Source organism: Ceratotherium simum, chromosome 38 (assembly GCF_057802395.1).
Source record: "Ceratotherium simum simum isolate JZ-2026a chromosome 38, ASM5780239v1, whole genome shotgun sequence".
Lineage (NCBI taxonomy): Eukaryota > Metazoa > Chordata > Mammalia > Perissodactyla > Rhinocerotidae > Ceratotherium > Ceratotherium simum.
In genome coordinates this window covers 2,832,927-2,848,876 of record NC_141937.1, presented here as the reverse complement: position 1 = coordinate 2,848,876, position 15,950 = coordinate 2,832,927, and the positions used below count along the sequence as shown (strand labels likewise).

Genomic DNA, 15,950 nt, shown 5'->3' with positions numbered 1-15,950 from the left:
TGTTATGATTCAGATGACATTTCTTAATTTTTTTCAGGTAAGTTTTTTTATAAACATAACGACAGTATCATCTATGATTGGCTAATAATTAATTTGGAAGTAATATTGGTTTGGATATGATTAGAAATTTAAATTTCAGTCTAAGAATCTTATATATTTGACAGTTTTTCAATTTGGGAATTGTTTTAATTTTTTACAGAATAATTTACTACACAGCTTTTTGAGAGATGGCTGTAGTAGAAAATGTAGTAGAAGAAATTTTGAAAATCTGGGTTTGCTTCTTTCTTGTCATTGTGACCATAGTCACCACTACAAACCTTAGTTTTCTCATCTGTGAAATTGACTTGACCGTTCGTAGTACCCTTGCTAGGCTATTTTAAGGGTCAAGTGAGATAATATGTATGAAATTAATGATATTTAATATTTTATATTTTATTTAAAGGATTGAAATAAATATTTGAAAGGTGGAAGAATGATAGTTGCTCTCCTTAAATGTTTATATTCAGAGTCTGTATTTCTCTTTTTTTTCCCTGAAATTAGTACCAGCCATTGCTCAGAAAAAAGTGAGCTGAGCATTGGTGAGGAGATCGAGGAGGACTTCTCTGTGAAGATCGATGACATCAACACCAGTGACAAAGTACGGTGTTGAGCATCGCCCGTAGATGCTGTTTGTGCCGATTTGTTGCCTTGATCTACTGTAAAGCTTCAATAATTTACACAGATTAGGAGAAAAACAGTTGAAATTATGAAAAGGTTATGACAGAGTTACCCGGTCCAAATCTAAAAGAATGTCTTTAATGAATATGTAAGATTGTTTTCAATAGTCGCTTCCTTTGGTAATTGAGTACTTCTGAAATGTCTGTGTATTGTTACTGGGGCATCAATTGCTGTGGGTTTAGGTGGGCCACAGTGGGTCAGGACTAGAGTCAGAATCAACTCCTTCAGTGGTGTGGACAGTTAGTGTTGGCAAGAGGTCGTCTTCAGAGAAGACAGGTTACAAAGTTGGCGCTTGAGTAAGAGCACTGTGAGTGGAGGAGGTGAAGCTGAGACTGGAGTGCAGCGTTGTGAGCTCTGAACAGGCAGGTCAGGGCCGGTGCCAGAAACCCATGGGAGACAAGACAGCAAAAACGGTGTCAGGGTATAAAGTTAGGAGTCTATATCGGAGATCCAAATGTGACGTTTTTATTAGGCAGAGAGCAGAATATACTTAGATGTGTATTAAACGTGAGATGTAAGGTAGCATGTCAGGATCGCGTGTCAGTGCCCACAGCAAGCTGTATCCCCAGCTGAGGTGAGCCTGCCTTTGAGGTTGGGGTTTCCTACAGCCTGGAGGTGAATGTTGCTTTCCAGAATGAGAAGGGATTCTCCAGATACTTCAAGTGATTATCACACAGGGAGAAGGCCTTTGAGAAACTCCGCATTTTATAATGAAAGCAACACAATCTGAGCCAGCAAAATCTGGGCTTGCCTTCTTATTCTTTTGTGTACTGTGTTTTCCTAGGCAAACTTTAACCTTTGATCCTCAGTTAGTTTATTCGTGAGATGGAAATATTAATGCCTACCTCATAGGATTGTTTTGAAGGTAGTGATAGTATGTAAAGTACCTTCTCTAATTGCTGACACATCATAGGCTATTTCTCTTACCTTTTTACCTTATGTTACCCTTAAGAGGCCTAAAAATGTTGCTGTAAAGTTAGCAAAGAACTACAGAAGATTCTTTTAACAATCAATTTTCTTGTTAATGCAGAGGTCAGCTGTTAGCTCAGCCTTTTGGTATTATCAGATTTCAAAATAGGAAGAAGAAGGTGAGGTAAAGGACTTTGGAATATGAAGCAGTTTGTAGAGTATAATATTTAAATAATAGTAATAGATTTTTAAAATTATTTGACTCTACTTGTATTCTGACACAATTCTTTTCTTTTTTTTGAACAACAAAGCTTGATGACCTCACACAGGACCGAACTGTGTCCCAGCTCAGTGATGTTGCAGATTATCTGGAAGATGTTGCATAGACATGAAAGAAGGAAGTATTCTAATCGACAAAGGACAAAGGACTCTGATTAGTTCCATTTTTTTTTTCCAGACAATCATTCTTTGCTGGAATGTCTCCTCCCTATTGGTGCCTTGTGTTTCAAGAAGACTGCAGATATTTTTAAAATTAAAATTTTTAAAATTAACTTTTCATTATACTAAACAAAATACTTGTTAATTGAGCCCATGTGTGGATTCCTAATTTGGTTTAGCTACATGTTTCTCTATGGAAATTATTTGTGCTCAAATTCATTATAAGGAGCGAACCCGTGAAAATACCAGTATTAAGACCATCCTAAAGGTGTCAATAAAGCTACAGGCTCACACAACTCTGCATGCGTGTGTGGCTTCAGTCATGTGGAGTCAAAGCATAGTTGGTATTAGGTGGCTCTGCAGGTACTTGGCGAATGACCTGGTAAATTTGTAGTACCGAAGCCTATTACGTAAGTTAAATTTGATATGTCAGCTTTATTTTGTATTTCCTTCCATTTGGAAGGTTTGTTAGACCATTAAGGTTATATTAAAATACTCTTCTGTGTGCTACTTAGTTTTGCTTGTTTTAAAGAAATCTCGAGGTGGTTATGACTTAATTTGTGGAATTGTCTCTGACAGCATTTGCAGTCGCCGCCCCTGTGTCCATGTGAGAAGCTTTAGTCACAGGTTCTCTTTGTTACAGTTGTAATTTATTATTTGTAAAGATGCCTTGAAACATACTAAATACCAAAATGCATCTGAAACCATTAAGCAGTGCTTTTATGTCAGATCTGTAAGTTGATTATATTAAAATCCAAATTGGACTGTAACAGTAGTAATGGCCTAAGACCATATCCAGTTTGATGAGCTTTATACACTGTACATAGTTTCATTGTAACCTTTTAAAAATTGAGCCAATAATAGAGTTCCAGACAGTCTCAATTACACTGTATCCGTTGTGCTGCTATTTATGTAGGTTACTGACATTGTGATACTGAAGTGTTGAACAATTGGAAGTGAGCATGCGTGTTCATATAAATATAAGTAAAGCTGTGATTATGTGTTAAATTTTGTACCTTTTTATTTCAATTAAATTATGGCTTTTTATTAAGTCACCTTAATTAATAAAAGGAGCATATTAGACCTGATTCATTGATATCAGTAAGTGAGCAGACTTCATGGTTTGCTTAATGCCAGCTTTTCATTTCATATTAGCCTAAATATTACAGAAATATTTGCTGGGCCCTAAAATGTAAAGAGAAATGATAATGTAAGGATTAAGGTTATGTAATATTAGAATCTGATTTTATCAAATTTAAGTGAAACAGCCATAAGCACCAAGAGGAAGTAGCACAGAAAATGGGCCAGGGCTGCCTGGAAGCGTCCCAGTCATCGGCCCTCAGTTTGTGGGCCACCGTCTCAGGCTCGGTCATGCTTTTCATGTGTATATGAGTGAACAGCACTGTGTGAAGATGTCATTATTGCTCAAGGTCCCCGTGTGCTTGTTATAAAATGCATCTCCCTGGCTGGCATCTCAGTCCACAGTCACTGTCTGTAAAGATGAGAGTTCTGTTCTGGTGCTCTGGAATCGGTCACATGTGTTGTTCAGTTTTTATAGTCTTTGATAGGAGCTTGATTTCAGTGAAATGATTTGAAAGTATAGCAGGGGTAGCTTTTTGAATCTGGAAAATCTTTGAACAGTAGTGTCAAAACTTGTCATTTTTCTGTTACCTGGAGAATCTGACCTTTTGATAATATCTGGGAGGATGGGGAGAAAAAGGCCAAATATGAAACATCCTTTGTCGTCACTACATACATCTGATTGAATAATTTTAAGTAACTTAAAATTGAGCTATGAGAAAGTTTTGTTTCCATGTGTTCCTTGACTAGACAGGTTTTGAGTGTGACTAGTGTTTTCTTTTTGTTAAGAAATACATATTGAAATATTAACCCATGAAATACATTTTTATGCTAAAACCTGTATTTTAGGGTGGAGTTTTTCAAATGCTATTTCTCATTTTATGCACGATAACTCAAGAGTGAATAAAAAGCTCACGCCTTTTGTTCTGTGGTGTGTGACAATGACCAAGCGTCAGGTGTGGGACATGGTTCTTGTTCCCTGTCTCACGGTGGCCTGTTTCCAGCCCTCTTCACCCTCTTCTTGCTCCCTGCCCCAGCCCCCCTGAACCAGCACTTGGCACACAGGCCTGTCTGCCCCTTCCAGCTGCCAAGTGGGTCCTGTGCTGGGGTCTATTTGCTTCTTTTCCGGATTGCCCTCCCCCAGAACTGCGCCCAGCTGGCCTGTTTCTGTCCTATTCTCAGAGAAGCTCCAGCCTGGAGGTTATGCCTATTTTCCCTCCCACCTTGTCACTGTCACAGCTACCCGTGTATTTTCATCGTCTCTCTCCTCTGTCTGCACTGGGCCTGTGTGTGGTCCATAGCTCCATTGGCATAGGGACTTTTTGACCACTGTATACCGTTGGTACCTAGAACAGCACTGAGCCCTAGGATAGGTTCAGTAAGGGTTCCTGGTGATGTGAAGGGCACTGGCAAGGGGCCTGGAAAGTGTGGTTTCTGCTGGGCAGCTGCCTCCCAAGGACAAGTCCACTCAGTGTTGAGGGGACAGCTGTCCTCACCCTCAATCTGGAGGCCTAGCTTCAAGTCTGAGGGGTGGGCTCATGGCTCAGTAAAGGCCATCTAATGGACACTGGGTCCCTGGCTGCCCTGCCCACCACCAAGGCTAGTTGGAACATTGCTCTTGAAGGAAGTGGACAGTTGTCCTGTCCGTGGCTTGGCGTGAATGCTGACACAGGAGAGAAGCAGAGCAGGACCCAAGGAGGCTGGGCTGATGACCCTGCTGGACCTGCAGGGAAGGCAGGCAAGGGAAGTCAGCCCTCCTGGAGAAAACTAGCCCCACTCTTGGGCTGGGTGGGATCTGCACCTGTTCTCTGCCCTTGCACACTGACCCAGCCCTGCCCTCTTGACATAGTCTTTGCTTGACATAGTCTTTACTTGACATAGTCTTTACGCCCTTCTAGGAAGGGGCGTATTTGGGGAAACCAGTGCCGAGGACATCAGGGAAGCCACATTTACAAATCCTCCATGCCTCTTGCAGAGCTCTGCACTGCCGACCAAGGGGCCCTGCATGTAAGGAGAGAACAACATGTCACAAAAGGCTGAGATGAACAAACAGAACAGCTTATCTTGGGGGAAACAATTCAGAGAACAAAATAATTTAAAAATAAAAACCTAATTACATTACTAGAGATTTGAGAAAGCTTTTGAACTTAAAAGAGGCTTTTATGAAAAAGGTATAGTGAAAATGATTTTTGAGTAAAAAACTTGGGCTAAGTCATTCAGTACAAGGGCTGAATGATGAGATAACTCAAAAAAAAAATTAGTAACCTCAAAGAGAAAGAACTCTGCATGTTTAGCAAAAATGACGAGGATGGAGGCAGAACAGCCAAGAGACAAAAAACGGAAGATTGGTTGAGGACTGCAGCATCTACACATCCAGGACAGAGGTTGCAGGGTTGAAACCAGGGCAGTCAGGTATCAGCAAGGACATCCTTAGGACATGCTGAGCTGGATGACAGAAAACAAGGCCCGTGGCTAGACACACCTTGGTGAAGTTGGACAATTCTTAGTGTAAAAAAAAGGCGCTTCCAAGATTACTTGAAGGGAATGAGAATGAGAATTGTCTACCCTGGATGCTAGAAGTAATAGAGCAATGACTACCAAGTTAGGAGGAAAAAGTGACTTTTGAACATAGAATCTCTACCCTGCTGAGAAAGGAAGCTTCCTGCCAATCAGAAATGAATCCCAAAGCAAGGTCAGGAGAGCCTGGCGTCTCCCAGGCCAGCGGGCTTACACTGTGTTCCCGCGAGGCAGTGAGAGAGGACCTAGACTCCCTCCCCACCTTCTAGAACATGGCTTTGCCTTTGCCATGACTTTGCCTTGTCTTTGCCTGCCGGCAGAACAGTTCAGTTGTGTGAGATGGGGCCTTGCTTCCCAGAAACAGGAAAGAGAAGACGGGCAGGAGAGCAAGAAGAGAGGCCGAGGGCTTTCATGGGGCCTGAATCTCAGGATGGATTGAGAGGAAAAGGGACAGGTGGGAGCAACAGACACCAGGACAAAGGGGTCCAGACGGCTTCTAAGAGGGTTTTTCTGATATTCTAGCTTGAGGTGTTGGTTGTTTTTGGCAATTTATGCAATCTTCAGATTTGAGGTGAAATTATTTTTTTCCATGAATGTTTAATTTTAAAACACTTATAGTTTCTAAAAAGCCAATTTTGGAGTGTTTTATAAGTTGCCAGACTACTGGATATAGACTTAATCATACTTGTTGTCTTTTAAGTCATTCTTCAATTGTAAAACTGAGTGGTAGCTCTCCTGAAATGAAGATTTTTGATGAATAAGAAGCAGTCACACTAGATATTTTAACCCTCCTTTTTCTGTGTAGCACAAGTAAAACCAAGGACAGAGTCTGAATTGCACGGCTGCTAGCTGTGCAGGGGTCTGCCTCAGGTCTCTCACTCACTGTCGTCTCTCAGATTGCTAGCCCTCAGTCTGTCGGCCTGAGCTCTGTTTACCTTACCTGCTCTTTCCTTCCGCTTCCCCTTCATGCCCTCGTCCCCCAGTGCCAGGTGTCTTCACCAGCCCCGCAGCGTGTCTCTCCTGGGGGTGACTCCCCCAAGCCCTCCTGCTCCCCGCACAAGGAAGTGGCACCTAATTGTTTCTCTAATTTTTCTTTTACATTTTAATGTATACTATTGTGCACAAATATATTAATTACATTTATAGAGGTTAGGTGTATAGGAATGTGAATAACATCCCCCCAACACTTTCATTTATCCTGATTTATTATGGGGCACATTTATTTGACCTACCCCAATTTGTTTAACACACATTTCCAAGAAAATATTCATCAGATTAAAAAGAAAGAAAAAGACTGCCTGTACCTAAAGCTGTAATCATCAAGTTTCTTAAGGAAAATGTATTCCTGGAGTTAAACAACACACTTGTGATTGGAATTTCTCAGCAGAATCTCGAAGTTTGGAACTGCTTCAGCAAATTAACACCCTGTACATTTCAAGAAACATTTGCTGATTGATTATTGTCCAATAAGCCTTCCAAACACGGAGAAGAAGACATGGTCCCGGTCCTGTGATGTGCCACCAGGTCCTTTTTCAGTGAAGGGCTGCCCAGCCCAGCTGCTTGGGAGCTCTGACGGTCCCTCCAAGGACCACCTCAGCTGTAGAGAGCCACATCACCCAAGGTCAACCCCCACCCCTGGTGGCCCTCATCCAGGGACTACAGTGGCTGATCCATGTGGGGGCATAAAGGCCTGGCCGGCTCAGCCTAAGTCCCAAGGGCCATTCCGGTGTGGAGCACCCTATGGGCTCTGCAGAGGCTGCTGTTGACTTGCCTGGTGACTTCTCCTGCCTCCTCCAACTTCCCTCCCGCCCTACTGCAGGTGTCGGCCCCTAGGGTGCCTCTGAGAAACACCCTGCCTACAAAACTCAGTCTCCAAGAGATGGCTTCCTGGAGAGCCCACTCTGCACCGCCTAGTAACTGGGACTTGGGAAAAGCAACGTCTATGCAACCGTGTGCTGAGGGCTGGAATAGAGCGTGCTGCCCGCCATGCTTCTTAGAAACCAGGCAGAGAGAAAAATGAACCTGGACCTTGTGTGGGGACTGGAAGAGTGTCACGCAAAACAAGAGAGAAGATGTTTGAGGTGATCTTTGAACTTTTTAGTACCCAGGAAAACTGATGGGCTGATGGGATTGGCAGCCTCCTGGATTGGCAGCCTCCTGGAGTCACATGGGATAAGCAAAGGTCCGTTCTAAGAAGGAAAGTGTCCCCAAGAAGGAAGTGCGGTGGGGTTGCATGGGTGTAGGAGGCAGGAGCAGAGTGATTGGGTGCACATTGGAAACTACTCCGCAGATCAGAATCCTGGATGCCTAACTTACTGGCTGAGTGCTGTTGGGTAAGTTATTTATTATCAGAATTCTCAGTTTCCTCATCTGTAAAAGGGGGAGTAAACCCTTCCTGACCTCACAGGGCTGTTGTATAAAGTAGATAATGCTGTAGAGTGTTTAGCATTGTTCTTGGCAGACAGTAACCACTCAGGAAGTATGAACGATTCTTACTAAGAAAGTAAGTGTCCTAGTCTTAGTTTTACTTGGATGTTTAGGGAAGGAGAAGAGAGAGTGCCTTGGGCGATCGCTCGGTTTCTGATTAATTTCTCTTCCTCTTCCAAGGCCTGATTCAGACGTCACTTGCGCCATCGAGTCTTCTTCACCCCCTGAGCCACGTCCCGTGTAATGTGTTTCCATGACCTGGTTTGCTCTCGTGTCCCCATCAGTGCTATTGTAACCTGGAGTTCTCGTCATGACTCCATCACCACTTAAGGAAGACTTTGTATATTAACAAAATGAAAACCACCAAACAGTTGCAAAAATCATGGTATGCCATAAAAATTTACATTGAATATGGTTTTAACATCCAAAAATGCATTGTAATAGGATTAAAAAACAGCCACTCTTGGTGCACTACACGCTGAGCTGTCCAGGCATGAGGTTCAAGCCTGAAGTTACATGATGAGCATCTTTATGCAATCCTGCTGCGTCAATCTGTGTGATAAGGATGAGTGATGACACATCAGAAATGGTCCCAACATTAAAAACTAATTGTAACAAAGTACTTTGCAGATTGTACCAAAAATAGTAATTCATGAGTTAAATTTTGAATAGAAATAATGTATAGGCTCTTGCATTATTTGATAATTCAATTAATGGAGAGGAGTTCATCATGTAAACACATTGTAAAAATATTTAAATTAATTACTGATTTGACACAAAATATTGAAAATAAAACTATAATATGCCATTCATGAGGACACTAATTAAAAACTTAATATCATTAAAAGATCATTTATATTACTAAATGTTATCAGTCATTGAAAGAAAATTTGAAATGCTAAAATTGTATGTAAAAAAAAAAAACTTGAAAAAGGTTTCCAAAATTTAACAATTCTCAAACTTAAACATTTCTAAAAATGAATTATAAAGATTGATGAAACTCTTAAAATATATCAATAATTGAAAAAACATTTTGATCAATCATTCTAGAGTAAAATTATTTTCTTCTATCTCCATGGAAAGATGTTTTAAAAAATCATCCTGGTATGAAGAGGTGATATCAAAAATTATGCCTCTAAAGCAATGTAGGAAACATGTATTATAAAGATATGTTAGGCAGTTAATAAAACTATTCTATTATTTTCCTACATTTTGTGATGTTTGTGGTATTAGATTTTCAGAATTTATAATTTATTGGGATTTTGTTTCTTATTTGAAATATTTACATTTATAGCTAATTTTTATAAGTAATTTTGTATTCCTTTTCTAAAAGGAGATAATCCCAAAATTTAAGGCTTCAAGCACTACCAAACAAGGCTCTGAGCTATTGAAAAGAAAATAGAGGGGATGGTAAAAATCAGTTTAAATCTATTCTCAAGTAGCATTAGTTGTTGAAAGTATGTGTAGTCTGAAATTTGAGCAGATCCTACACATAAAATAACTTTGAGAAATATTGAAAGTTTCTCTCCTGAAACTCAGATCCTGAGAACCTTTGATGGAAGGGTCTACACCTTACATTATCACCCTCTTCCTCCCTCATCCTCACAAACCTTCGTGCGGTGGGGTACAGCATGCTGCGCTTCATCCGAGAGTGACACGTCTGCTTCTCTCACCGTCTGATGGAAGACCAGCTTCTCTCTGGCATAATGCCTGCCCCAGGGGTGTCACCTTCACAGGCGCAGTCAGCAACCTACTGCGTCATAACGTCAAGGTTCTCGGTTGCAAACAGCAGACTCAGTTTATCCCTAACTTAGACAGAAATGGAATTTCTTGGAAAGACACAGGAGAGAGAATCAGGCAGGAACCGGCAAGAACCTAGGAAGATTCGGTAAAGAAAGGATCTGGCACTGCTGCGGCAGGACACTGGACCTGCTACAGTAGACTCTGGCCGCCGTCACTGCTGTGTGACCGCCTGGCCTTCCTTGGGCAGCCCAAGTGCTGAGCCCAGGCCCTCGCCCTGAAGAGGCTGGAAGGAAGGAAGTTCTGGTTTCCTGTGGCTTCAGCAGTGGGCGCTGCCCACTGTAAAGACTCACATGGTGGAAAATGTTCCCCATGAGATGGACGCAGGTGGAGGAGCATGGCGAGTGGCCACTACAGCCATTCCTCTCAGAACTGTGCCACTGGGGTTTAGTAGATGTCTTGTGGTGGGAGCGTGGTTATAGTTACCATTTACTGAGGGACGATCGTGTGCCTGGAGTGCACTATGCACTTGGTGTGGACTCTTATTTAATCCTAGCCATAACTTGATGAGACAGTAAATCAGTGAGAATAAGCTAGACGATGCTGTGAAATCTCAATGGCTTCACCCAACACAGCTTTATTTTTTTCTCACGTTAAGTCCACTGCAGACCTGGGCAGCCATTCTCCATATGGTAGGTCAGCCCCCATCCTCCATCCTCCATCCTCCATCCTTCACGTGGAGGCTCAGCCCCCAGCCTCAACTCTCCCTGTGAAGACTCAGCCCCCATCCTGCATCCTCCAAGTAATAATGAGTGTTGGTGAGGACGTGGAGAAATCGGAAGCTTCATACATTGTTGGTGGGGATGTAAAACGGTGCAGCTGCTTAGCAATTCCTCAAAAGACCAGATGTAGAGTTACCATATGACTCAGAAACTCCACTTCTATGTATGTACCCAGGAGAAAAGAAAACATATGCCCACACAAAAACTTGTACGTGAATGTTCTTAGCAGTACTATTCATAACAGCAAAAAGTGGAAACAACACAAATGTCAACGTATGAATGGACATATCAAATAAGATATATATCCATACGGTGGACTATTATTTGGCAATAAAAAGAAATGAAGTGTGGATTCATGCTACAACATGGATGAGCCTTGAAAACATTATGCTAAGTGAAAGAAGCCAGTCACAAAAGAACACATGTTGTAACATTTTGTTCCATTTATGTGAAATGTCCAGAAGAGGCAACTCTATAGACACAGGAGGTGGTTGTCTGGGGGGGTGGGGGAAAATGGGGAGGAACAGCTAATGGGTATGAGGCTCTTTTTGGGGTGATGAAAATGTTTCAAATTTGATTGTGGTGATGGTGGCACAGCTCTGTGGATACACTAAAAACTATCGAATTGTACACTTCACATGGGTGAATTGTATGGAGTGTGAACTATATCTCAATGAAGCTGTTAAAGTAAATATTGGAATGTGGGGCCGGCCCCATGGCTTAGTGGTTAACTGCGCACGCTCTGCTACTGGCGGCCCGGGTTTGGATCCTGGGTGCGCACCGACGCACCACTTGTCCGGCCATGCTGAGGCTGCGTCCCACATACAGCAACTAGAAGGATGTGCAACTATGACATACAACTATCTACTGGGGCTTTGGGGAGAAAAAGGGAAAAAAAACAGGAGGATTGGCAATAGATGTTAGCTTAGGGCCAGTCTTCCTCAGCAAAAAGAGGAAGATTGGCATGGATGTTAGCTCAGGGCTGACCTTCCTCAAAAAAAAAAAAAAAAAATTGGAATGTGATATGAGCTGCATTATGGCATGTTCTGGCCTGCAACGCACAGCCCAACCTTCTTCTCTGAGTGTGTGTCTCAGCCATTGCAGCTCATTGCTTGCCAGCTTGTTCTTGGGTGAGTTATGCCCAGTAACTGGGCATGGGACTGTAGGCAGTAAAGAAAATATTTCTGTATTTCTGTGTGGTTAGGGCTTTCTGAACAAATTTTACTGGGACCTGGGACAAAGGACAGGCCTTGGAAGTTACTGAATTGATAGACATTCACCTCTCTCGTGGTGTGTGCTTACATTTCAAAAGGGTTGGGGATGCAGGAGCCATGGAGACACTCCAGGGTCTCTCCTCCTGGAGATGTTTAATTGCATTCCCAAGAGTAAGAACCCAGGATTCTTCCTCTTCTCTTCCTGAGGAGGACTTATTGACATTGGGAAGAGAAGTTTCTTTCCCTCTCTCAGGGGGAGAGAGGAACAATGTGTATATAAGCCCTTGGATTCATATTTTTTGGGTTCCTCACCTACGATACAGACCCCAGAATTGGTAAGGTGATGTCAGTCTGGCCTTCACATCACCACAGAAGGGAGGAAGAATTAGAGTCAAGGAGATCAATATGGTTATTGCTCTAAGGAATAATCTGTCCCTGCCCCAGGAATCTGTCGATGCAAATAATCCATAATCAATCTATAAATCAAAATTGGGGTGAGTTTATTATATGAGCCAGTTTGAAGAATATAGCTTGGGGCTTCTTTCCCCAAGGAAGGAAGCTGTCTGAAGAAGTGGGCTGTACAGAGTGGTTATACGCCATCTTGGAACAAATTGCATACATCACATGTGACAGGAATGTCTCTTTTACTACTATCACGAGATGCCTTGCTGGCACAGCAGGTCAGTGTTCAGCAGGTCAGTAACTAACCCTTAGTTTCCGGGAAGAAATGCTTATCCTTAAAGAAATGCTGATACGGAGACGGCAACATCCCTATCTTTAAGGGCATCATTCTTGGCTTTGGGACGTTGTAAATGTTTAAAGCAGATGTACAAAGCAAGCTCGACAGGCCAACTCGAGCCTTCTGAAAAAACAAGGCCAGGCTGATTAGTTTTAAGCCAAATGGTGTCCTCAAATACTCCAATATATCTTATTGCTTTTCGTTACTTTATCAAGTCCCATGTCTACTTTCAAGACAATACAAATAAATATAGACATTGAAAACTTACCAAGGCCATGCCCATTTCTGCCCACTCTCAGAATTGGTTCTAGGCTGCTGTACAGGCTGATTTGGGTGGCATCTCCGAATGTCTCAGTCTCCTAGTTTGATCTCAAACTATGTTGATGTCATCACATGCTGTGCTACCTACTGTGATTTCTCACAAACAATTTGGATTACTTCAATTGAATTTAAATAAAGTTTAGGCAACAATGTCTCTTAGCTGTCTATGATCTTTCAAGAAGTTGTGCAAGGGTACAGGATGAGTCTGAAGGATGATCTGATGTGTGTGCTGCAAAGCCTCAGAGCAGGAAGCAGAGCGGAAATAGCAAATTGGGAGATGAATTGACTTTTGGAGCCTGGCCCCTTATTTTCTATGTTTCAGTCACATATTGCTACAGAAAAATGAATGTTAATCCACCGACTTCCTAGTGAAGTTTTGAAATGTAACTTTTTCAAAAAATTGAAGCCTGAGTAATTTTCTTTGGTTGTACTCTGTATCCATGGAGAAGGGGTCTGTTATATAATCAAGATAAACCATAGTAAATGAACGTTTGAATGGGTACATTGACCCACCCATTACCTTGAAACCAAATGATTATTTAATGAAATCTACATAGTTCCTAGGAAGTCAGTGACCAAAATACTGTGAGCTTTGAGTGCTGAGTCAAAATAGGTGTTGAAATGAGCCTCAGGCAAAAGAATCGGTCAATTTTTGCCCATAAAACATGTGTTTTAGATGAAATCGCAAATAAAATGCACGAATGTGCTTGGCAAATTTGAAGTGGTCTGGTTTGAAAGGAGGAAACCTGGGCCCAGTCAGAATAACAGGGCTCTGGACCCTGCTGTATATGACCAGCTCTGGGCACAGCCCGCTTCTCTGGACTCTGCCTCTCTCAAGTCAGCTGAGGGCGTTGGCCCCTTGGCTGGTGTGTTCACACGGGCTGGTGGAGCCCAGGCTCTCAGGGGGCCTCGGGGGCTGTGGAGAGGGGACCCGAGCACCATTTTTTCCCCTATAACGTATAATCAAATTCTAAAATTTAAAAACAAGAAATCACCTAAAACAACTGCTTTGGAGGAAGCTCTTGCACTAAGTGCCTCCAGCCCCAACCTTCTAAGACCTTCAGAACTGCCCATTTCCGTCATGCATGTAAAGCTGCTGGCCTCAGCCGAGGCTGCGGTCAGCGCGCTGCCTGGAAGGTGTGAGCACCTGGCAGATGAGAGCAACACTTTGTAAAGAAGGCAGATGAGACCTCTAAGTGATCAAGCAAGTGCCTTCTGAGAGAACATCAGTTTCTGCTGCTCCAGACGGATCCCTCAGGCTCCAAAGACCACAAGCGGGTGCTGTTGGCTGGGGCGGTGGGGCTCAGTCAGGGAGAGTGATAACTGAAGTTATTTATTGTCTTACAAGCAAGCCTCCCTCCCCCCTTTCCCCGCCCCCAACTGCCTAAAACTACTTCACGTTTTTCTATTCATATTTAGGTATTTAAATAACATCATCTACATAATGTGCTGGTTGTAGAGACAAGTAAAATTAGGTCGTCTACACAGGTTGCATTTTCAATCACACCACTCGAGTAGCAGTGGCAGTTTAACTCCAGCTATTTCTATGTCTTGGAAAAAGAAAAAAATAAAACTGCCACGGGCTTATAAAACTATTTGGCAGTGTATCTCCTAGGAAACAGCAGAGAAACTAAATTATTTTTCTACTGAGAAAATAAATGGAGGGCTCAGAAATCTTGGAAATAGAGTGTTAGGCCAACTTTATAAAAACGAAGAACTAGATATTCAGCTGATTTGCTGTGGTCAAGGGTCAGGAGGAGAAGGTGCGATGAGGAGAGGGGCGGGGACGGAGAGGGGAATTCAGGAAGAGTGGACGGCAGCAGGGCGAGCCTCGTGCGGTCGCAGGAATGGGCTTGCAGGGAGAGAAAGGTAAGCTGCTTTTGTTCTCATTGTGCTGCTGGTTTGGTCTTCTCTTCTCAGAGGGGGCCGTCGACTGACACGGCTGCTGAGACTCGTGTGTCAGTAATGAGCTGCCACACACAGTTTGCCTATCACTTCTGTCAATTATTGACTTTTCTGGATCCATTAGTCACAGAAGCTTCCTGGGAGGAAATATTCTCCACTGCGGTGGCGTGGACAAAATAATCTCATCTCATAAGGGAACTGCTTCAGGATATGAAATCCCTCAGATGTTCCCCAGCGCGATTCTGGGACTACTGGAATACGAGGGGAATATGTATATATTTATATGTGTTTAACAGGTAATTTTTGTAGCTGATGTCTACCCTCTAACCTACGAGATTCTCGAAAAAATGAGTTATAAAGATCTTCAGAATTCTCAGGGGTTTATTCGTGTATCAAAAAAGGAGTGAAATCTTAAGTCCTGTGAAATATTTTAAATATCTCACTAATATTCAAAACCTGTCTTTGAGATTGAGTACTGGGCCAAAGAGGCAAATTCTTTCCCAAGACTTAACCACCAGGATGCCCGATCCTTTCCCACAAAGCATGGTATACAAGCACTATTTAATATGCCATCTGTCCCCAGTTTTAGCCATCATTATATGATGTTTATATATACACTTTTTGCATAGAGATAACTCCTTCTTAATTATGTGGGCTTGAGGAAGCATTAGAAATATAGGCCACCTTAGAATGCACAGCAGAATAGGAAACTTTGCAGACAATTATCTTGCTATTTCTCTCCAGAGTAGCTGAATTTTCCACTGTGGTTTGGCTTCTGTGGTTTCAGAAATAATATGTGTGCTGAGAGTGTGTTCTGTTATGTAACAGCAACCACGCCATAGGTGTCCTTGTCCAAAGGTCTTTGTTCAGCCACACTGGTACAAGGTAACACCCTGGTTAGTAAGATGACTCAGAGATGGCGCGCTCTCGTTAATTACATTTTCTCTTTACATGAAAGATTTGGAAACTTTAGTATTGAAAACATATTTAAAATGCAAATTAGTTTGTTAATAATCTTAATGAATGTCCATGTTTTTAACTGCCTTCTGTAATGATTTAAGATCTCTCATAAATTCAGGGTCATCATCCTCAATGTCAATTATTGTTTAATACCTCAGTTCTTGCTGCAGCGCAGTATGGAAAACACGACATTAAGCATCC

General features: G+C 42.3%; 2 protein-coding genes across 5 annotated transcripts in view; both read left to right on the top strand.

Moving 5' to 3' along the window:
- Positions 1-4,067, top strand: part of CEP43 (centrosomal protein 43) — a 32,699-nt gene extending 28,632 nt beyond the window's left edge. For all 4 annotated transcript variants that reach the window (XM_087425029.1, XM_087425028.1, XM_087425027.1 and 1 more), the window contains 2 exons: positions 541-637; positions 1,938-4,067. In XM_087425029.1, the coding sequence (XP_087281155.1) occupies positions 541-637; positions 1,938-2,012 (172 nt within the window). In that variant the 3' untranslated portion in view covers positions 2,013-4,067. The remainder of the gene's footprint in view (positions 1-540; positions 638-1,937) is intronic.
- Positions 4,068-14,415: 10,348 nt separating this feature from the next.
- Positions 14,416-15,950, top strand: part of CCR6 (C-C motif chemokine receptor 6) — a 76,745-nt gene continuing 75,210 nt past the window's right edge. Inside the window, exon 1 of the mRNA XM_004440553.3 lies at positions 14,416-14,753. The gene's annotated coding sequence lies outside the window, so the exon portion shown is untranslated. The remainder of the gene's footprint in view (positions 14,754-15,950) is intronic.